Below are 23,641 nucleotides of genomic sequence, written 5' to 3' on the forward strand. Positions count from 1 at the left end.
AAAATGAATTAACCACATATTTAACTGTTATTTTGCCAAGAGATGAGCCAGTGATCTCAGATTGAGGAAACCCTCTGTAATAAATGCAGTCTTGGATTTTTGCCCTCTTCAACAGTGCAGGTGCCACATAGCAGCTAACATAACCTGTGATGGGATTTGTCCCACTAAAAAGACCGGTGGCAGGATTTACAGGTTAAGAAAGCTCAGGGGCTTTATGACTCTTGCGTCACAGTTATTAGCGCCCCTAGGATCCCCTTACCCAGTAAGCCACAACCTTCTGTTACCTGGGAGAAGGAGGGAGCTGCAGCTTTGGTCCCGTGTCCACAGAGGAGTTATGGAAATGTCTCAGTAGGATCCACACTGCCACATCTTCTGGAGGCCACCCTCACTGCTCTGCTGTACCCATTTGAGAGGAGTATCTTTGTTCAGCTACAGAAAGGATCGTTCATCCAAACTTGAACAACATGGCAGACAAAGACTCTGTAGAAAAGTTCCTGGACAACAACCCACAGTTTGCTAAGGAGTACTACGAAAAGAAAGTCAAGGCAGATGTGATCACTGCTGCCTTCAACAACCAGGTCCAGGTCAAAGACCCAGCCTCTTACAAGGATGTCACTACCATCCAGGAGGCTGAGTTCATATTCGAGCTCGTAAAGGAGATGCAGGGCAACAACCCGATGGAGAAAGCCTTGCATAAAGTTCTCCAGAGGATTGCTCTGCTGGTCCAGGCTGATCGCTGCAGCTACTTTAGCCACAGGGCGCGTAATGGATCACCTGAGCTGACCACAGTCCTCTTCGATGTGACACACAATTCCCCATTTGAAAAAAATCTAGTGAATCCCAATGTAGAGATTGTTTTTCCTACTGACATGGGGATTGTTGGCTGGACGGCAAGCTCCAAGAAACCTCACAACATTCCTGATGTGAAGAAGGTGAGCTAAAGACAAAGAGGATTACTGAACTCCAAAAAACAGAAATAGATCAGGTTAAAAAACAGTTGTGCTTATAGGAACAAATAGGCAAAACCAGGCTGCATTATGCTTGAGACATATTACTAAATATACAGCAGATTGTCTTATCATTCTGTCTTATAAACTCTAGAGACTCTATGTTATCTCTGGAAATATATAATGCAGTTCAGCCCATATGTATGAATTATGATATATATATAATTATATGATTATGTATGGTTTTAGCAAACATTATTAGACCATTTTCAACAGCTCTGGAGCTATAAACTAAAATGATTTATTAAACTCCCTGGAGGACAAATAGAAATCAGTTTTAATTTTCATTTGTTAGATAATTTGTCTCATTACTTAATGGCAGTTTAATAGCGTGTATGAAAAGTGTTTATTTGTTTAGTTTATCTGCATGCATGTATATAGAACAATACTAATTTAGAAAAGTTTTAACATTGTATAGGAGAGGTTAGAAGCCAAAATGGCATATGAGGATACCTCCCCTATTAGATAACAATTATCATACTGAAGTAAAGATTAAAACAATGATTGCATTATTCAGTAACGTTTCAAGATTAAGCAGAATTGCAAAGTTGATAGAAACTTTTTTTTAAGTTTATATGTAAAAAAATGAGATGTGTGGAGTGAAGTCCATGAAGTATTATGCAAATTAGTGACCTTTAGATATATTTTGGATAACTACAATGCAGAAGGTGATTGTATGGATGGAGGTAGGTGGTTCCAAAGAGATGGTCCTCTGTAGGTCAGTGAAAATTAAATAAGGGAAATCTATGAATACAGAAAATAAAAGTCATAGAGGGTCTTGTGATATATGAGTGTGTAAGAAAGACTTTAAAAAAATCTGTAAAGCATAGGCAAGTCATGAGTTCAGTTTATATATATATATATATATATATATATATATATATATATATATATATATATATATATATATATACACATATTAATTTATCTGTAACAGGGAATCACCCTGTTTTAAATGTATGAGCAAACAACCTTTAACTCTTCTTCTGTTTTTTTCAGGACTCTCATTTCAGCGACTTTGTGGATAAACAGACCAAATATACCACCAAAAACATGATGACTGCTCCCCTCATGTCTGATAAGGAACCCATCGGTGTCATCATGGCACTGAACAAACAAGGCGCTGATGAATTTTCAAAAAGCGACCAGGAGGTGAGTTTACAGGTTGTTTTTAATTTTTAAGAATTGATACTGAGTTAAGTTAATTGTTGAGTCTACAGGGTTTTAGGGGGCAGACAAATTAGGTCAGAGGGTACCATCATTGATTGTTTAAATTTAGCCCACTAGCTTCCTGTGTCTGACCTGGATATTTAAAGGTACTCTGGGTCACTGTTATGACAGCTCAACTTATAATCCATTTAGGAAGGCGGAAGCTCAGACTTTTCTTTTTCTTGTCTTGTTTCATGGCATCTTTGTGACTCTAGAGGTCATCCAGGTGGAGATCTGTTGGAGAAAGTGACTGTAATCTGCTGTCAATGAAGAAATTTTAAAAGAAAGTTGTGAATGTGATTCAAATCGGTTGCTTTTTCATTTCAGCTCTTCACTAAATATGTGAACTTTGCTGCGGTGGTTGCTCTTCAAGCCCATACTTCTTCCATGTGGGACATAGAGTCCAGGAGAAGCCAGGTAAAAATAAACAGGAATAAATCCAATTTCCCCTTTTTGTTTTGTTTTTTTTTCCATGAAAAACATGACAAATGACACAACAATCAAAAGTTCTCGTGCAAATCATAAGCTGTGATACTTTTCTTTGCTACAGGTGCTGCTTTGGTCAGCCAGCAAAGTTTTTGAAGAGTTGACGGATATTGAGAGGCAGTTTCACAAAGCGTTGTACACAGTGAGGACATATATCAAGTGTGAGAGATACTCTGTGGGACTTCTGGACATGACCAAAGAGAGGGTGTGTAGAAAAAAAGTCTTAAAAAATAAGCTTAAACTTTAATTAATGCAGTATATGAAAACTTGATTTTGGTCTTTTTCAAACCAGGAATTCTTCGATGAGTGGCCAATCAAACTAGGAGAACAGGAGCCATACAAAGGCCCAAAGACACCTGATGGCAGAGTAAGTCCAGCAATATGTTTGTTATTAGAACAATATATTCATCAATTTGTGAAGATTTAAAAAACAAAACAAAACAAAAAAACAACACAAATCTTAAAACACTCATTTATGTTTCAAACGCTCAGGAAATCAACTTCTACAAGATCATTGACTACTTGCTGGAAGGCAAAGAGGAGATTAAAGTTATCCCGTAAGCATCATGATTCACTGTGGCAACAACGTGTCACAGCTCTATTTGCATATTTTTAACTGGTGGTTTAATAAGACATGCAGTTACTCATCTTCTTTGAACTCACAGCGGCCCTCCTGCTGACCACTGGGCTCTTGTCAGTGGACTGCCAGCATATGTGGCTGAAAATGGATTTGTAAGTTTAACTTTTTAACTTTTTTCCATTTTTTTTAAACTCATAAAAGATTTAAATAAACCAAACACATATGATGACTTCTCTTTAAATCTTACAGATCTGCAACATGATGAATGCTCCAGGAGATGACTACTTTCAATTCCAGGTGAGACATCCTTCACTGACAACTGACAGCAATCAATTAAATTTGCTCTGGGTTTTTTTTTGTTTGTTTTGTTTTGTTTTACAACATATGCTAAAATAATATACATACTCTATTTCATTCATTTGACAGAAAGAAGCAGTGGATGAGACTGGATGGAAGATTAAGAACGTCCTCTCCCTCCCCATCGTCAACAAAAAGGAAGAAATTGTTGGTGTTGCCACTTTCTTCAACAGATTCGATGGAAAGCCATTTGACGAGAATGATGAACAAATTACAGAAGTAGGGGTCTCTTTTATAGTATTTTACTGTTTAAACATACCAACACTATAGTTTTCTAATGTTGTCATACTAAACTCACAAAACTTTGATGTTTTGATATGGGTTTTTTTTTTTTTTTTTTTTTTTTTTTTTAAACAATTTAACTTACTGTAAGCTTGTATGAAAGAATTTGCTAATAGTTTCATATATGTCCGTGTCTCAAGGCCCTGACCCAGTTCCTTGGCTGGTCCACTCTGAACAGCGACACATACGACAAACTGAACAGGACAGAGTGGAGAAAAGAGATAGCTCAGGAAATGCTCATGTACCAGACAATGGCCACACCAAGTGATGTACAGACCATTCTGGTAAGCTGCTGTCCCACTTCATATTACTCCAGACACACTGAAAACAGATTATCAAGCTCCCTTTTAACATTTCCCCACAGAACACTCAAGAAAAGTTTGGCTCGGCACCAGAGGACTGTGACCAGAAGGAGATGTACAAACTCTTGGTAAGCAGCTGGGATTTTGCAGAGTACAATGCTCCTCATAAACAATTTGTTTTTTCAGTATGCTAAATGCACCATTTCCATTGTGCAGAAAACCAAGATCCCTGATGCCAAGAATGTGGAGCTGCATGAGTTCCGCTTCAGTGACTTCCCCCTCTCAGAGTTTGAACTCATCCAGTGTGGTATCCGCTGCTTCTTTGAACTTGGGGTGGTAGAGAAGTTCAAGGTTCCAGCTGAGGTACAGTATATAGAAAAACCTGCCTGTATCCACTACACACTCCCCTCTGCCTGCCTGTCAGGGCAGCACACTACAGCTGAAACACTCACCAGCAGTCGTGCTTTTTGAGTGCTGAAAGATTACATTTTAGTCTCAATCATTATTTTAGTTTGTATATTTCTGATCTGAATTGCTCTATAACCTTAAAGCCCCCTTCCAGTTCAAGTTTGTAGCCATGTTTACATCTCCATAAGATGTTTCCTCTGCCAGAAGACATAATAATCAAAATAGGCAATCAGCACCATGGCAGAGCATTTTTGCCTCCGCAATGCAGTGCACCAATGATAGTCTCAAAAACATGGATTCAGACAGCAAGAGTTTCATACATCACAAACCTACAGAATGAATCCCTTCAATTTTTGCCATGGGGCTTTCCATAACATTAGCATAATGCTGTGGCAAAATGAGAGACATTCTTGAAGAAGCTGTAGCCATGGTCACTAATTTTCTTACAAAAATAAATTAATACATCTGTCACGCTTGAGACGGAGGATCCAAAAGCAGACGGACAAAACGGATTTCAGAAAAAAGAGTTTTATTAGAAAAGTGTGCAGAAAAATAATGAATGGACAGCTGGCTGAAGCTGAGAAGTGATCTGAGTCTTGTGATGTTTTCAGCTGGAGGAGTGGCCTGAGTGACAAGCTGGCAGAGATCAAAAATGGATTTAGCAAAACAAAAACGGCAGGCAAGCAAAAAAGTTGAGGCATATAACTGAGCTGGATTTGGCTTGTAACAAACCGTGTTGGGCATCAATCCGGCAGAGAATGGCTGTAGAGCAGGCTGTTATGTAGTGGCAGGCTTGATTGCAGTCAGGTGTGATGATGATGAGTGTCATCAGGTGTGAGGTGAGGGAGAGCAGAGGAGGGGTGGGGGAGAAACAAAGAAGAGACATGCACCAAACACACAGCAGTGACTAGAATGAAATACCCCCCCCCAAAAAAATTACACTCACGCAGACACACCAGCACAGGGTCGGTTGTGACAACATCATCTGCAAAGAGCAACATTTTCTCCTTCATTTTCTCCTGCTGTATATATGCCTTTTAGCTTCTGCTCTAACCTAGTATTTTTGCATCAGTGGGGGTAACGGATCCTCCTGTTTGGTACCTTTCGATATCTTAAAGATGTTACGTGTGGAAAACACTGCATGCATGAGCGTCACAGAGCCTTTTGCGGTATTGTTTTGGGGTTTTTTGGCACCCATCTCAACAATTTAGAGCAGCCACACTGCCTGCGTGAGCTTGTCAGCTGTGGCCCATCGCCGACTTTTCTGCGTGACATGACTATATTGACACTAAATCACCTTTATTTATAGTATCAATGTCTTTATCTGACATGAGGAAATTCAAATTAATTTGTTTTACTCAATCTTTCCAATTTCAAAATAAAAGCCCCCTGACAACATTTCTTATTTGTATAGCACATTTCATAGAACAGGGCAATTCAAAGTGCTGTATAGTGCAATAAAACATAAAAACATCTTTAAAGTTACAGATTTTATAATAAAAGAGACAATAGATAAGCTATAACAGGTAAAATCAATTACTAGATAATTTAAAATATAAATTAATTAAATTAATTTAAAATCACTATTATGAGTGGACAGAATCCATTCAGGTGTTAACACTAGGCATTTAATTGTGAAATATTGGCACGACCATGTTGTTGGCAATGCAGGAGCTTGCACGGCTTCAGAAATTAGTGGAATATGTGCTTATAATGAATGCTGAAATACAGTACTCTCAGCAGCAGGAAGCTCTACACAGGTGTCTCAGCAACAACGCTGTCAGTGTGAACACTACAAGCGTGCAAGAGGTTGCCATCAAGTGCTGCTCAAGCATGCAATATGTTCCAGGCACTAGACAGTATTCTGTTAAATCCTTATGTTTCTAATGTTAAAAGTACAAATGTTTTATGTACAAAGATGAGTGTTGGGGGTTTAATGATGAGACATTTGTAGAATTCACTGCAGCTCTGTTTTGTTTTTGCAGGTCCTGACACGATGGATGTACACAGTTCGCAGGGGATACCGTGACATCACCTACCACAACTGGAGGCACGGCTTCAACGTTGGACAGACTATGTTCACTCTACTGCTAGTGAGTCTGATTTTTTATACTAATAATATCTGTTTTATCTAAAGAATTCTCTACTGTATGTTATAACACAGGGTTGTCCTCTTTGCTCCATAACAGACAGGTAAACTGAAGAAGTATTACTCTGATCTTGAGGCCTTTGCCATGGTGGCTGCCGGATTCTGCCATGATATTGACCACAGAGGAACCAACAATCTCTACCAGACAAAGTAAGTTTTTTTTCAGTCATTTTCAGGTGACATGAGTGAAAAACATGTTAGAACTATTTCAGCATTGGACTCACGCTGGTTTTGGTGGTCTCTCGTAGGAGTTTATCCCCGCTGGCGAAACTGCACAGTTCCTCAGTTATGGAGCGGCACCATCTTGAGTACAGTAAGACGCTGATGGAGAATGAGGTGGGTCCATATATGTTATTATTTCTGTGTTTAACAGCAGTTGTGGTTTGAAGTAGACAAATATCTGTCTGCAAATGTTTTTCATACTATGCTGTAATCAGGTATATTGAGGGACTCTTGGCTGCCATCTAACTTCTTCTTCTGCTCTCATTTAACAGAACCTGAATATCTTCCAAAACCTTCAGAAGCGTCAGTTTGAGACTGTGCAGCATCTGTTTGAAGTTTGCATAATTGCCACAGATCTCGCACTTTATTTCAAGTAAGGAATGTTGGTTTTGCTCCATCTAACAGGTTGTTTGAAGGTTCTAAAAAAAACACCTTAAAATGTCTTATGGGGTCTTAAATGCCAAAAACATTTTATGTAATCTCTTTCATCCATCTTCTTTTTTACATGACTCAAGCTCTTCTGTGTGAAAGTCCACATTTTTGATGTTGTAATTCTTTATGCCTACCACTAAAGCTAATACTCTCTTTTTACTTTATACTTTCACTTCACTCTTTTCAAAATGTAGATGAACCTAACTCATTCTAAGAAGTATATTCTTACATGACTTTGCACGGAACCACATACATGCACATTATACTATACTTACTTTTTAGATAATTTGTCCAACAATCAGTCTTAAATTTATGAAAATTTGAAACTATCTTTAACAAGTATTAAAAAGCATGAAAGGTGTTACTTTGTAGCAACACTGTAAATGCCTATTAATGGTTTTCAAGGACTTTTGAAAATATCTGACATCTTTCTCATCTTTCAGGAAGAGAACAATGTTCCAAAAGATTGTGGAGGCTGTGGAGGGGATACCAGAGGAGAAAGCCAAGGTCGATTACATCTCCAACAATCCAACCAGGAAGGAAATCATCATGTAAATGCAGATTTTTTTGGTGAACTAGCCACTGGTGTTATGTGACCGTGCTGCTGTCATTGAAATCGATGGTGATGTGTTTCCTGCAGGGCAATGATGATGACGGCCTGTGACCTGTCAGCCATCACAAAGCCATGGGAGGTTCAGAGCAAGGTGTGTTCCCTACTTCAGACTTGTAACAGGATGACAAAACATCATCGTTCTCATTGTTCTGCTGGTTCTTGTGGTTCTAGGTTGCTCTGATGGTGGCAGCAGAATTTTGGGAGCAGGGAGACCTGGAAAGGACAGTCCTTGAGCAGCAGCCTATTGTAAGAGATTTTAAATAACTATGTTTTTTAGTATGTTGTCTGTGTTGTATGTTCTTATAAAGTCATAACAATAATCATATTCTCCTCTTTCTTCTACTTTAGCCAATGATGGACAGAAATCACGCTGATGAGCTGCCTAAGATGCAGTGTGGTTTTATCGACTTTGTTTGCTCTTTTGTGTACAAGGTACCCAGATACAACTAAAAACATCATTCATTAATTATATGTACTAACATGATCTTTATACTTTTCCAATGATTTTTCTCATGCAGCCCTCTTCTCTCTCTCTTTTCTGCGTGTTTGTAGGAGTTTGCTCGCTTCCACACAGAGATCTCCCCCATGTTTGATGGGATGACTATCAACAGAGGTGAGTGGAGAGCTCTCGCAGACGTGCACGAGGCCAAAATGAAGGCCATTGAAGATGAGAAGAAAAAGCTGGAAGGTGGAGACGAACCCGGTTAGTAGTGATACCACTGTTTCAACATCCCTCCGGTTCATAGAGTGCCCCAGGAATTACATTTTTTTGTAGGGCGGCATGAAAGTTAGCATTTCTCTGGTTTCCTCGTCAAAAATCCAGTGGGATGGGGTGTCAGAGGCTGGATGGCTAAAACAGGCGCCCCATGGATGAAAGCAGTGTCCTTGCCGCAGCGGCCTCGGGTTCGACCCCCGTTCAAGGCCCTTATTCTGCATGTCGCCCCCTCTCTCTACCCCCCTTTCATTCTATCAATCTGTCCTATCTTATAAAGGCTAAAATGCCAAAAAATAATCTTTAAAAATAAATAAATAAATAATAAACTTAATAATAAACTCTGGGGCAAACACTGTATGATACTAAAGTTTTATCAAGCAAGATTATTTTCACAAAAGGAACACCACTTTTGTTATTTTTGAGGCCTAAATGCAATCCCCAGAGTAAATAAACTAACATTAGGCTATAAACCAACAACACTACGGTCACATGATCTGTTGTCACCACCACAGCAAGGCTGTACAGCCATGTTTGGCGTAGCTTGGTGTTGTGACTTTTTGTAGTCTCCTTTAGCCACAACCCCCTTTTTTAAGACACAAAACTCAATCAAAAAAAAAAAAACACTGACTTTGAGATGAGGGAACCGTGAGTGCTGAAATGTTAATTCATTTATTGGTTTTAGGACTCGTTCTTGTTTTTTTTAATTCTGTGTTTTCATTGTTAGCTGTCTTCTCACCATCTTTTTCTTTTGTTCCTTTTACATTTCAAGAACCAGCATCAAAGTCAAAGACATGCGTGATCTGCTAGACCTCCAGGACCGTTGGGGCGTTTATGAATGTTTGTCTGGATGTGTATTTGTACAGTGTGTGTGTATGCGCATGTGTTCACAGATGAGGAAATTTTAATGTGAGCAAGAAATATTATTTTTATATTATATAATGTTTAGAGCTTTTATTCTGTGATGCAGGAAGCTGTTTTAATTGGCACAGTCTTGAGCCCATACTGTATGTATGTAATAATGACAATATTTATTGTTATTGTATATATTCAAATAATTGAACTTTGAATTATAAATATTTATAAGAATATTTAGACCACTTTTTTTCTTGCTTCGGACATGATATGAATAGGAACATTAGGCTGCAAAAATGTTGCAGTTTAAACTGTTATATTTTTGGAATAATTAAACTACAATAAAATGCTCTCATTTTGTAGAAAAGAGCTTATTAAACTAAAACTACTAGTTGCATTTCTTAATTGCAAGTAGTGCTTTCAAAATTTCAAGCATATGTCTCTGGCAAATGGGTGAGAGATGTAAGAAGATTTGAGTGAATTGGATTTGGTTATAAGCCACCTCAAGCCCTGAGGCTTTCCTTTTTAAGACCCCTGCTTACATAAAGTAAAAATACTGCCGCCATGCTCATAAGTCGGTGTGTGCAGAGTGCATGTGGCATTTCCAGGACAGGAGGGTGTCATGTGGAGACACTGTGCAGCACACAAAGATAAAGTCACTATTTGTAGGAGAAACACCATTGTCTGAATGTGTTACAGCACATCCATTATGATTTGGTGTGATTTCTTAAAATTGAGATGTTAGGATTTCTCAAAGCAAACCTTGTGACATGGGTAGCATATAGCAGAACAATGTCAGATTGTATTTTGTGATGCACGTTTGTTAATGCAATAACTTCAAATCTCAAGAAATGCAGCTTTTGCTAAGAAATCTGACTGTGAATGTATAGCATTAAATACATTATTATATGTGCAATAGCATCATGTATGAGACATTAAATTCAATAAAGTTTATTTTCAAATCATGCATGCCCTGTGTGTTAAAAGAAATATATTCCATTCAGACTAAAGAAATTCAGCAGGAAGGAAAATAATCATTTTATGCTTAATTTGAGCTGCACCATAACATCAAAGTATATTTGCTGAGGCACATGGATTACTGAAAAGAAAGTTTCCTGTTTGTGACTTACTGCCTCAGTGACTAGATGAGTAACATGCCTGTCTGTGCACTATCCACTCCTGAGCTAAGGAGGGATTTAGGAGTGCAGGACTGACCAAACATCACCATTAAATCAACTGAAAACGTGCCTACACGAGACGTGTATTACTTACTGACTTGGAACTAGATTCAGACATCTGACATTCATTCATCAGATATAAATGGCAATGGAATATGCATGTGTTGTAACTACCCAAGATCTCTACACTAACTTTAATATCACACTTTACAAAGAGTGCATGAACACGAAAATATATAAACTCCTTTGTTGGCTGCAGTTAACAAAGGTGTACATGTGATTTAATGGATCTTTAAAATATGCGAAGAAGCATATCAGTCTCGCATACATCCAAAAATCCAATTTAAGGCAGGTGTTGGACCAATAAAAGACAGCAATAAAAGATGCAGAAAAGTCTGCACACTGTTGCTCCCTTCAGTGCAATTTATTAACACATCCACAAGTGACATGTGTGCTAATAAATGTGTGTACGTAAGGGACCTACAGTGTGCAGACCTTTCCTCTTCTTTTTATTGCTATGTTAAAAGTATGTAAACAAAGTCATGCATGGTGACGTTTGACCTCTGACTGTTTGACATGATGTTTGACCTCACTTGGGATGGTTAGCAGATAATGTGGTGCGTCATAGTTGAAAATCCCTAGAAGATCCCTTGCAGGAAAACATATCGCTGCCTCCCTGCAGCTTCCTACTGTAACTGTAAAAATCTATTCAACAGTACAAAATGTATAATCTTTAACTTATACAGCCTTCCTTTATTGTAACTTAAGGTCCACTTTTTTAGTTATTAAGGTTTAAAGTGTAGATTTCATTTTAACTTTTTTCTACTCTTTTGATATTAAGAAAAAAATATTTTGAATATTCTCAGCAGTGATGGTAAGTTACTGTGTGTCAGATAATTATTATCTAATCATGTAGTGGTAGAGGTATTTTATTTTGGTCCTTTCCCAAAAGCAATTGAACAAATAACATAGAGCCAAGCCATTTGATTTACTGAAAAATAAAAAGGAAAACAGGAAAAATAGATAAAAAAAGGTGTAGGCTGAAGCTTAGATATAGATTTAATACGAAAACATATACAAAAAGGAGAAACAATACAAAACCATGCACATGATGTGCATATTGTCTTGTGTGTCTGCCATAATACTCAGAGGTAATCATCTCCTTGGTGTGAGACTGACAGGTGGCGTGCAAACTTCATAGTTCATACAGGAACCACAGAGTATCTCAGTTACAAAAGCCAGTCAGTCACGTCATGGGAGGTAATCCAGCTTTGTGGACTGAGCAGACACCTTAAGACATCATGTTGGTTCATAGGTCAAACAGCAAAGCAAAAGTGAGACTGGAGCTGGAGGGGCACTTCTTCAATTCAGCACCATGACATGAATAAATCTGTCAAATTATGATTGTTATGTATGAATAGTATGAATATTTATTTCTAATGTACTGTGATTTAAAACCTCACTGATATTGATAATAACTAATTTAAGATTAAAATAGCTTTAAATGAAAAACTAAATCAGAAAGAGAAAATAAAAAAAGACAGATAGGGGATGCATGATAATTTTTATTTAGAAAATCCAAACCGAATACCTTTAAAGAGCTGAGGGCTTATATATCAATCCAGCTCTGACAGGCTCTATATTTCCCTCTAGTGGGGAGATAAGGCCATCAGGGAAAACAGCTTTTACACCTGCAACAAGAAAAAGGTAAACTGCTATGCAGAAAACCTATAATATAGATCCCAAAAGTCAATAATCAGTCAGAAACACCAGGCTCAGGCGTATCAATAGCTACAGACATCGCTGCACTCAAATAGTTGCTGGACAGTGTGTGTTCTATTCTGGCCATGAATGACGGCATTTATGAAGAAAAGACACTACCCATCATCTTGCAGCACAACAATAATATCCTCTGTTCTCCTCTTAGTTCAAAAGCTGCTTATGAGAAAAGACGTCTCTTCCAGCTCCTCCATGTACAAATTTCCCCTCTTTTCTCAACAAGTCTCTTTCTCACTGGTAATAGTTTTATTCTTCCACTCTTCCCACTAAAAGAGGAAAGCAGGAAGCCTCCCAGAGCACAATCCTACCCCCCTGCTTTCATTTTCCAAGCTAAATTGTATTATCAGTTTAAGCAGACACTGGATATCAAATGGTGTAATCAAATCAGCTCCAGAGCACCATGTATTTATTCAGAGACCTTTTCAAACTCCCTGCACATGTTTCTTCCCAGAAGGCTCTGACGCATGCGGCCCTGCCAGGCACAGTGAGTAAACATATTAATCTTACAACTCTAGAGGGATCTACAAAATTAAATGGCAAATAAGAAGACCTTACAGGGCTTCAATGTCATGTCTGACAAAGCATCAGAGAGCAGTGGAATAAAACTGAAAAACAATGTCTTTGTATATGTACATGTGGATACACAACCACGTGTTGATGTGTGCTTATGAGTGTGTGTGCGTGTGTTTATGGAACCCGTTGCAATGTCCTATGCTGGCCAAATGGATCCTCTGGCTGAAATTTAGTAGTTGTTTGTAAATTATGGGTTATGGGTTATCCATTGAGTCTATCATTCATTTCTTTCATTGACATTTTGTTTACTTTTCTCTTGTTCTGTTTTGTGTGTTTTTTGTGTGTTTTACACAAATATATGTCACATCAAATATCAAAGTAGGCCTAGTTACATTTCTTCAAATGAACTTGCATATATGCACCAGTAACTGATGATAATGATGATGATTATTATTAGTTATATTCTTATAGATGTTTTGTGTTGTGTTTTCAACTTTATGTATTTTTCAAGCTTGTATATTTAATCAATATGTTAAGATATAGTATATTTAATATCATTTCATAATGTAATTTTAAAAATACTTATGTGTGAAATGAAATCAAGAGAATGTCATGCAGAAAAACAGGATGTGAGCAAAGACCTGTCCTTTGTGTGTGAGGGGGATGGGGTTTAATTGACCGAGCAGATGTCAGGATGACAGGAGGGCTTCCCCACACCCCTTCATCACAGCCGCATTTTGCATCCACCAGTCGCCATGGAAACCGCGTGCAAACCAGGAAATCAACCCAAAATGTGCAACAAAAAAAAGGAGAACATTTGGAAAAAAAACACACGATTATAATGACAATAATAATACAATACATATCATGGATGGTGGGGCACCCTGAGCCAATACTCCAGCTATATTTTCATGATGACATTTGATTTTCGTCGGGTTTCCCACCCGCTTCCCGCATAGAAAGCCCGTGTGCGTCTGCGCCACCAGGCAGCAATCCGCTGGCTCATGTCAGAGCTTCATTTTATCTCGCTGATTCACGAAAAATTTCACAATTCCGCTGCGTATTGGGCGGACTCCTCCGGGAGCTCGACACGGAGAGCGTTAGCTGAAATCATAGGCGTGGTTTTGGATGGAGATGCTCCGTCTGCTCCCGCTGGGATCCCCACCTGCCTTCACACCGCGTTTGTCACCACGCCAGCTGGTGTTTTCCTGAGCTTGAGCCACTAGAGCGCGAATTTGATTACATTTTGGGGGAATATTGATTTTTTCGTTTAGGGTGGGTGCATTGTAATAACAGCTCTGTGGACGTACGGGGCGCCCGGTTTAATCACCTCCAGAGCGAGAGGCGGCGGCGGCGGCGCACGGCACTTGGCGGAGATAAACAGGAGCGGACAGCGCGTCGCTTGGCCTCCAGCAGCAGCAGGAACCACAGCGGAGACCCTGGTTCATGTGCAGGGCTGATCGACGCGCAGGTCAAAGATGGAAAAAACACGCAAGATGTCCAAACGATCGACTTGGCTTTGCGTACTTGTAGTGGCGTCTGTTTTGCTTGTGGTGGACAGCAAGAGAGCCAGGCAGCCGCGCTGTCCCTCATCATGTACATGTACCAAAGATAACGCGTTGTGCGAAAGCGCAGGACTGATCCCTCGCAGCTTCCCCCCCGATGTCATATCACTGTAAGTCTTATTTTTTTTTATTATTTTATAAAGAAATCATCCGCAGTGCTTTCACAGATTTACAAAACTCATCTCTGCTAGTTGTATGTTGATTTTCTGCTGATGCACAGAAATCCAAGGAGCAGATTGAAGACAGTCTTTGCTTCAAAGGCTAACCAGTGTGTCTTTGCTGTCTGTCGTGTGTCCTCCCTCCAACAGATCATTCGTAAAGTCTGAATTCACTGAAATCCCGAAAGAGAGCTTCATCCACACGCCTGCCCTGCATCTCCTGTGAGAAATCTCTCTGAAGCTTTTTGTTCTTCAGTCTTTGTTGCATGCTGTCAGTCCCCCAGTGAGGTGACCAACGCCATGTTTAAAGACATCTCCCCACTGATGCTATATTAGAATGGTTATTGATCAGAATAGGGAGCTTAAACAATCATCACAATGGAGAATTTTCCTTTTTGAATTTGGTGTTCATATGGTAGAGTAGTCTCTATGCAGGGCAGTCTTGTCTTAACATGTATAAGTGCATATTGTAAATAAGACCTGGTTTCAAGAGCTGATTTATTAATGGGGAATCCCCCCTTTTGAAGAGGGAATCCCCCAATGCTCCTGTCTTATAGGGTGGGTTATTGACTGAGTCACCATGTCCTTCAAAACAAACATGTAAGGCTGCAGGAATCCTGATGGAGCATTGATCCTAGTCTTTGATGTATTTGGGTCACTGTTTTAAAGAAAGAAGGTGATGGTTTTCTATCTGCTGCTAATGAGGGACATCAGCTTGTTATGAGCAGGAATAATAAAAATGTTATGGATGTCTCTGCACAGCCTCTTCACAGCCAACAACCTGGAGTCTATTAACGAGGATGCTTTCCTTGGTCTTCCTCATCTGGAATATTTGTGAGTAAATGATACAAATTTATTCTGGAAGCTGTTTGCAAGAGATGTGCTCCTTTTCTCATGCATTTCAACACCTCTTTCAGGTTCATCGAAAACAACCAAATCAAGTCTATTTCCCCACATGCTTTTCGTGGACTGAAAACCTTAGTACATCTGTAAGTACTGTAATCTGTAATACTGTTTTTTTTTCTTACCCTGTGCAAAAAATTGAGCTATTCTTCTCGAAAAATAGCACTAATACTGAAGTGATGATGCAATTTCTGTTCTGTTTTGACATACAGTCTTATCACAGATTAGTTATTTGTAAGCAAGAATGTAAAGAAGCTTTCTGTTTGCATCAGTAGAAAATGTAATCTGTCTGCAGGTGCAGGCAAGAATTGTTGCCGTGAAATGCTGACAAAGTTTATTACATAATATGTATTGCCACACCAACATTTTTGTGACGCTGTGCAGGTGTTGACATGATTATGAATCCAATCTTGTCACTTTCACATTCAACTTAATGTGGAAACAGACAACTTTCTCCCACCTAGAGTTCCCAAGTTGTGTTATTGTTGCCGCCACTGTTGTGAAGACAACCAAATTACTTCCTGTTTTTCTCAGAGCTGAGCAACCAGTTTCTTTTTTTACCTTGGCTATTATACTGTCTGCCATTTGTGCTCCTGGGGATTGTATCTGAAAAGAACTTAAGGCCCAGACGCACCAAATCAAAATAAAAGAACGAGTAGCAACAAAGGATGACTGTATTGTTGCCTCATGTCGCCTCTGTCAGCCAAAAAGTTGCACCTAAATACATCTCAGAAACTACAGCCAATGGCAAATTACACATACATTCTGTGCTGAGTTGGCTGAAAAAGGCGACAAGGACCGACCAGTGCCAACGGTACAGGACACACTGCAAAGACCAGAGTGACAGATGCTCACTACCGGCCCAACATTGACCTACAGGCGACTATAAGCTTTTTGTGTCAGGACCCGTCACATAGATACTCTGTGGTAAATGGGGATAATTACTGAGAGCGGGGACACAAAAGCACTGTCCTCTTCCTGTTTTGGTTACGCAATGGTTGATGCAAAGCTTTTGTGGTGTAAATTGAGCCTTTCCTGACAGAATTGCGTTGTCAAAATTAGGTTTACAGGTAAACAATATAAATGCTGATGGTGTCATTATTCTATAGCAATTACAATTTGCAATCAACATTTACCTCATAATGATGAAAGTTACAGGTATAGTAAATTAAGCAAAATCTCTTCAGTTCTTCATCGTCAGCAGAACGAATTCCCCATTTAAAAGTTGAGTAAGCCAACTAAGATGTCTGTTGAAAACAAAGACAAGATGATGTCATATTTGAGACAAAGCTCAGAGAAAAATAAAATAAAGCACAACAATCGTCTCAACAAAGAGAAGTAATTCCCGTCTTTTTTGTAGCAGTCAGAGCCTTAAAATGTGCTGAGGAGGCAGCTCTAAAAATAGCTTAATGTTTCCTCAAACTCACAATAAGCAATGTTCTTGCCTTCAGTCTCCAGAGTGGCTATATGTTCCCAAGCTCTTTAATAGATACATTACTCTGCAAAAAAATGCTGCATAACAACATCCACATTTACTGGGAATTCCTCTTACAAATTCCTCTTACAATAAGTGGTGTATTTGATCATTTTTCTCTCTTTTTCCAGGAGTCTGGCCTACAATAATCTGGAAACTCTGCCCAAAGATTTGTTCAAGGGTCTTGAGGCATTGACAAAAGTGTGAGTACAGTATAAATGTCAATCCTGCTTTATCTGGAAACAAAGAGATAAATTACATAATGTTACATAACTGCAAGTGTAATGTATGCTATCGAGGGCGATGCGTTCTTCTATATATAGACCTCTGTATCATTATTCCACTTCAGTCAAGGCTTGAAAAATGTGTGGGTGGTGCTATTAACGCCATTAAAATTACATGCGGCAGTGAGGAAGAGAGATAGTTTGCAATCGATCACCCGCTGAAGATGTTCAGTTCTCCTTTATAGTCCCTCTTAATATTAATGAGCACAAAGTGAAGGCGTGAGGGCCAGAGAGCAACGGCAGTGGTTATACTCCAGTGACTGTTTGAAAATAAAAATCCATTCAAAACGCCCAGAGCATTCCTATTTGATGTCAGTTTGGTGTTTTTTATCCCTTCAGAGACTTGCGAGGGAACCAGTTCACCTGTGACTGTAAGCTGAAGTGGTTGGTGGAGTGGATATACAGCACCAACGCCACAGTGGATCAGATTTACTGTAAAGGCCCGGCCTCGCAGCTGGACAAGAAGATCAATGATCTGGTGCCACAATCCTTCGACTGCATCACCACAGGTGGAGCACAGAAAATACAGATAATTTCACTTTATTTTTCTTTAAATCATCAAGGCCTTCTTGACTTTTTCAATGTTATTTAAAGTATGTTTTTGTTTTTCTCACAGAGTTTGCATCTTATCAGTCCCTGAAATTTGAATCCATATCTGTGGAGGCGTTTTCCTTTGGGAATGATCAGTATGTGGTGTTTGCCCAGCCCTTCATAGGGAAATGCAGCTTTCTGGAGTGGGATCATGTGGAGATGGTGTTCAGAAACTATGACGATATTGACAGTAAGTAAAAGTCAAGGGTCTATACTCAATGTGAGAAATCAAAACAGACTTGGACTTTAACACCAATAACTCGTGACTTCACATGAACATTAGGCCTTTTGACTTGAAAATACTTGATACCTTCTCCCAAAAACAAAGACTAACAAGCATGTTTTTTAAAAGATGTGCCAAGAATCAATTAATTTCCCTTAATTTCCTAAATTCCCAGCAAGCATGGGTGAATTATGAGACAATGGGCACAGAGATGCATAAGACAGAGGAGCAAGTTTTGTGTTTCTTTGTCATCTGTCACAGCTCCTACTTGAAAACTCAAACGCATGACTCAGAAAGCAGAGAGTCTACTGAGGAAAAAACAGTGCAAGGATGCCAAGGCAATTCACAAATTAAGGGACCAGGCTGAGGCAGAATCTAGATCAGAAAGTCACAATGCAGATAAGAAATGTCAGAAACCTAAGGGATGGGGCACAAAGATAGTCTGGCAGACAGCTAGTTAAACTAGACTGCTATATATAGTCAGGAGCTAATGGGGGAACGAGGAGCAGGTGAATGATGATCAGCAGGTGAAGTGAATCTACTGATGAGGGCAGGCAGGGGGAGCGGCAGGGTCTGAAATGACAGCAGTAAGAATAATAGACCCGTTGGATAAACAGTCCAAGTGAAAGAATGATATATTAATTCTAAACCATAACAGTCTCTGTGTGATTTTTGGGGGGGGGGGGGTCTCTTTGGGGCAATTTGGGGTTGTTTTGTGTTGCATTGTAGTTGTTGTGCATCTCTTTCTTTTTGTGTCTATTTGTGGTATTTTTAAGATAACACCAGATGGGTTCTTCATTTGAGGGACATTTTGCAAGTGAAGGTGGGGGGTCCCCCTGATACTTTGGGCCCCTGGGCCTGTGCCCTGTAGGCCTGTTCAATAATCCATCCTTGCCAGCAAATCAACTCTTGATTCCTCAGATGATCCACTTTAAACCAATCTGACAGCATCCAGTCAAGTGGCAAGAAAAAACCATGCAGGACTAATGTTACATCACTAATAATATCATGGCTACATCTTTAAACTTTGTTTGACATTTGGGGTTGCACAAAGAGTGGTTAGTGGATGTTAATATCAACACAGTGAGTTGAGATTATCTGAACAGTTTAACAACTTTTTGACAAACTTGTTTGACAAAATGGTGTATATATTATTAATCTGCTGTTAAACTGGTGAAGAGGGTAATATGACTTTTTTTAAGACTCGAGAGTTAAATTAAGGACTTGGGACTTGATTGCAAAAACTTGAGACTTGCAAAATAATAATGGTTCTGCCTCTAAATATGCTGTCGTGATTGTTAAAGAGCAGGGTTTTTTTTTTTTGAGAAAAGGGTGAGATTGAAGGAGGAGCCACTAGATGGAGACATGCATCCGAGACAAATTTGTTTTTTTCTGCTTTCTCTCTGTTCACCAGGCACATCCACAGTGATTTGTAAACCTCTGGTCATTGACAACCAGCTCTTTGTCATCGTGGCTCAGCTGTTTGGTGGCTCGCACATTTATAAGCGTGACACCTCCGCCAACAAATTCATCAAACTCCAAGGCATTGACATCCTCAAAATCCGCAAACCAAATGATGTTGAGACGTTCCGCATCGATGGAGAGTCCTTCTTTGTCATAGCAGACAGCTCCAAAGCTGGATCCACCACCATCTACAAGTGGAACGGCAATGGCTTCTACTCTCACCAGTCGCTCCATCCATGGTACCGGGACACAGACGTGGAGTACATGGAGATCTCCTCCAAACCTCACCTGATCCTGTCCAGCAGCTCCCAGAGGCCGGTCATCTACCAGTGGAACAAAAGCACCAAGCTGTTTGACAGACGCACCGACATCCCAGAGATGGAGGACGTCTACGCTGTGAAGCATTTTCAGGTCAAATCAGACCTCTTCATCTGTCTGACGCGCTTCATTGGCGACTCCAAGGTGATGCGGTGGGATGGGGCCCTCTTTAGAGAGTTGCAGACCATGCCCTCCCGTGGCTCCATGGTGTTCCAGCCCTTCTCTGTGGGCAGCTGGCAGTACGCAATCCTGGGCAGCGATTACTCTTTCACCCAGGTGTACCGCTGGGATGCAAAGAAGGGCGAGTTTGTGCATTTCCAGGAGCTGAACATCCAGGCACCGAGGGCCTTCTCTCCAGTCTCCATAGACAACCGGCAGTTCTTGTTGGCCTCAAGTTTCAAAGGGAAAACTCAGATTTATGAGCACCTGGTCATTGATCTGAGCAACTGATTGTTTTTGTGACTGGTTGTTTTCTGTTGCAGCAGATCCTGACCAAACTGCAACTACAGTCAGGTGATCCTAACTTGACAAAGGCAGGCATTACTCTTTTTTTAAATCTTCCATTGAAATCAGCGCATGATACATGAAAAGATTAATACATGTGTCTCAACCAAATATATTTGGCTGAGATGCATGTTGAGTTCAATGCATGCACCTCAAGTTAGGATTGGACCCGACATGTTGTCAAGACATTAATGCATGACCAGGGCCGCACACGGGCCGTCCCATCCTGACGAATGCAACACCCACGCTCATTAATCCATTAAATCTCGCCAGTAGGTTCTTTTTTGTGTTTTAAGCTTTTCATGTGACTCAGCAATGTTTATACATTTGTAATCTCATATATTTATCTACAGAAAGTAATGGTACTTTTTAACCTATTAACATGTTTAACTGAACAAATCTGCCAAAATGAAATGTTTACATTTTTCTGTCTTTCCACTTGTACGCTAAAAAGAATTTGTAAATGAAGTTTTTGTAAGTTTAAGAGGGACCATGCCAGTTCGATACATATTTGTTAAGGAAAATGATTTATAATTTGGAAATAATATCAACAGAAATGTGTGAGAATCTACCTGTAAATCCTTGCAACTCACATTTTTATCTTTAATGGTTTGTATAATGTTTAAAGTATTGAAATTACAGTTTTTCATAAGAAGTATGGAAACATTTTGGGCACACACAGGAACTATTTTCACACACTTAAAGAAGCTGAAAGAGGATATTGTTCATAATGCTTTGACTAACATGTATGCCAAATACATCAACTGTGTCATGGTTAGGATTAAGTTATTGACTAATATCATGCTATTTAGAGTCAATAAAGGTTTACATTATTAACTGTCATCGAGCTTCCTGCTGGCACTGTGTAGCGTGACAATGGTTCAATGTAAAATGCCGACACCTGGTCTTCAAAGCAAAACAACATTAACACATCTACTTAATTGCTTGAGGGAATCTTATTAGTTGTGTAACTATGGATTCAGATCTTGGAAATAAAATAAAAATAAATACAAACAAATAAAATCCTTTTTATTTTCTCCAACAAAGTGCACGCCTCAATTCTACAAAGCAGCACATTACAATGTAATGGAATAAATACAATAAAATCCGCTGAATTAAAAAAAAAAAGAAAAAAAAGAAAAAGAAAAACACAAGCAAGGAGATACACAAGTACCTGCACAATCACACTGGTGGCAGGACTAAATCGGGCTCTTTAGAAAGGCTCAGTGAGACAAACTGCTTCTTTTGTGGTGATTGTTTGACTTTTCGTGCATCTTCAATCCTTTGGATGAAGACCTCCCGTCCTCAGCTTTCTAAAGAAAACCGATTTAAACCCCTGCGTTTTTTTTTTGTAATTGAGGACTACCAAACTAACATGAAAGAAACACAGGTGCATACTCTCATGTTCATACACATCACCCTGGAAAACTTGTGCAATTGCAGCAGGATCTCCAAATCACCTACCTACTGCTGAGAGAAAATAAAGTGAACACATTTTCAGTTTGAACCGAAGTCACTACTCAAGTCTATGTGGTGCAACTTAGTGTTTTTTTCCATAGGCAAATAAAATATAACATAAAAGGCAAGGGAACACATCCCTTAATACTCCACAAAATAATTTAGTGCTCTTTAAATAAAATTAAAAACACTATTTTCATATGGTGGCTCTTAAAAAAAGAATTAAAAAAAAGAAAAACTCACAGACTGAAAGGATAATGCTTTAAGAGACATCAATTATATTAGGAAAGAACTGAAATCCCATGAAAAAAGACAGTATTGACAATAAAATTCTGTACAGAACGCAAAATTAATATACAATACAGTACCTGCAGATGTTATGCATACAGTACAATTCTCTTTTTACATAGTTTTAGTATGGGCTCCAGCCTGATCTATATACTGACTTAACACAGGTGGAAAAGCGGCTATTTTAGCTTTCAGTAATTTTAATGGTTATTCAGCGAGGAGTAGATCTTGTAGTAGGCGTTTAGAAAAAGAGATTGAAAACATTATTGCAGGATGGTCATCTTCAGTTGCATACTGCATGTGTTACATGAATGTGTGCTATGACGAGGAGCAGCGGGCTGATGAGAGAGACAGAGGACCGGACGGAAGAGAAAAAAAAGGGGGGGGGGTTTAGCTGTTTTTGCTATCTCTCTGTCACAGAGGTTAAACCTTGTGATATCTCTCTGATCCACTACCCTGTACAGTACATTCGTGGCCAGTATTGCACGTTACCAGCCGAGTCCACCCTGATTCTGCGAGGTGAGGACCTTCAGTGCTGAATTTTTGTCCTGTAAGTCAACACTAATCCAGTGATGAGATGAGACCATAACCAGAGCTCATTGAAGACCGACTGGGACTCCATCTGCCGTCACAGTTTGAGCTCATTGGCAATTTTGCAGGCGATATTCTTAAAGGCGATGGACGTGCCTGATATTCTCTTGAAGCGCACGCCGTTGAGTGAAAGGCGGGGCAGCTTGCACACCTCCATCTCCCATTGGACCAGGTTGTCCTGGCGTGCGTCGCCGTGGACGCAGAAAAGCAGGAAGCGTTCACGCTGCTCATAATCGCAGCTGTTGGCGTCCAGAACCTTTCGGATCTCCCTCATCATCTCGGCGGGCTCCATGGAGGAGGTGGTCTTCATGCTCCAGGTGAAGCGAAGCGAGCGAGGCTTGGAGTCCCGACCGCCGTCCTCCTTAGTATCTCCTGAAGCACTTCTACAACAACAGAAGAAGACAGAATGGAGTGAGGCATTGAAGGAGGTTACAGCTTTTCTATGAAATCAAACCAAATCCAAATGTATTCATAAACATGTTTGAAAACAACAATAGTTGACCAATGTGCTGTACAAACCAACAAAAAGCAAAAACTACAAAAACAATAGACAATGCTGTCAAAGACAATAGAAAAATACAATAACTAACAATAAAAACACAAGCAAACTACGCAATATAAATAATACAGCAGTAACACAAAGAACAGCTTAAAAGAAAAAAACAGACAATAATATATCAAAGTTAAACTCATAGTGAGTTAAAAGGCAGAGAATAAAAATGCATTTTAAGATGGG

The 23,641-nt window shown here is 39.5% G+C and overlaps 3 protein-coding genes across 4 annotated transcripts in view; 2 read left to right on the forward strand and 1 right to left on the reverse strand.

Moving 5' to 3' along the window:
- The first annotated feature begins 464 nt into the window (after nt 1-464).
- LOC121954716 (cone cGMP-specific 3',5'-cyclic phosphodiesterase subunit alpha'-like) lies at nt 465-9,588 on the forward strand. Its single transcript, XM_042502397.1, has 22 exons — nt 465-932; nt 2,007-2,159; nt 2,544-2,633; nt 2,767-2,907; nt 2,995-3,069; nt 3,195-3,259; nt 3,368-3,434; nt 3,532-3,579; nt 3,709-3,858; nt 4,062-4,205; nt 4,286-4,351; nt 4,440-4,586; nt 6,617-6,724; nt 6,821-6,930; nt 7,029-7,116; nt 7,275-7,375; nt 7,878-7,985; nt 8,075-8,138; nt 8,219-8,293; nt 8,396-8,479; nt 8,600-8,750; nt 9,532-9,588. The coding sequence occupies exons 1-22, from the start codon at nt 465-467 to the stop codon at nt 9,567-9,569; spliced, it is 2,541 nt and encodes an 846-aa protein (XP_042358331.1). The 3' UTR covers nt 9,570-9,588.
- A 4,341-nt stretch (nt 9,589-13,929) lies between these two features.
- On the forward strand, nt 13,930-21,805 carry LOC121954221 (leucine-rich glioma-inactivated protein 1-like). Its single transcript, XM_042501567.1, has 8 exons — nt 13,930-14,759; nt 14,958-15,029; nt 15,570-15,641; nt 15,725-15,796; nt 17,316-17,387; nt 17,808-17,977; nt 18,085-18,249; nt 19,697-21,805. Exons 1-8 carry the CDS (start codon nt 14,563-14,565, stop codon nt 20,512-20,514), a joined length of 1,638 nt encoding a protein of 545 aa, XP_042357501.1. The 5' UTR covers nt 13,930-14,562; the 3' UTR covers nt 20,515-21,805.
- Nucleotides 21,577-23,641, reverse strand: part of LOC121954220 (serine/threonine-protein kinase MARK1-like) — a 38,538-nt gene continuing 36,473 nt past the window's right edge. For both annotated transcript variants that reach the window (XM_042501566.1, XM_042501565.1), the window contains exon 18: nt 21,577-23,288. In XM_042501566.1, the coding sequence (XP_042357500.1) occupies nt 22,943-23,288 (346 nt within the window). In that variant the 3' untranslated portion in view covers nt 21,577-22,942. The remainder of the gene's footprint in view (nt 23,289-23,641) is intronic.

Source organism: Plectropomus leopardus, chromosome 15, assembly GCF_008729295.1.
Source record: "Plectropomus leopardus isolate mb chromosome 15, YSFRI_Pleo_2.0, whole genome shotgun sequence".
In the NCBI taxonomy this organism is placed as follows: domain Eukaryota; kingdom Metazoa; phylum Chordata; class Actinopteri; order Perciformes; family Serranidae; genus Plectropomus; species Plectropomus leopardus.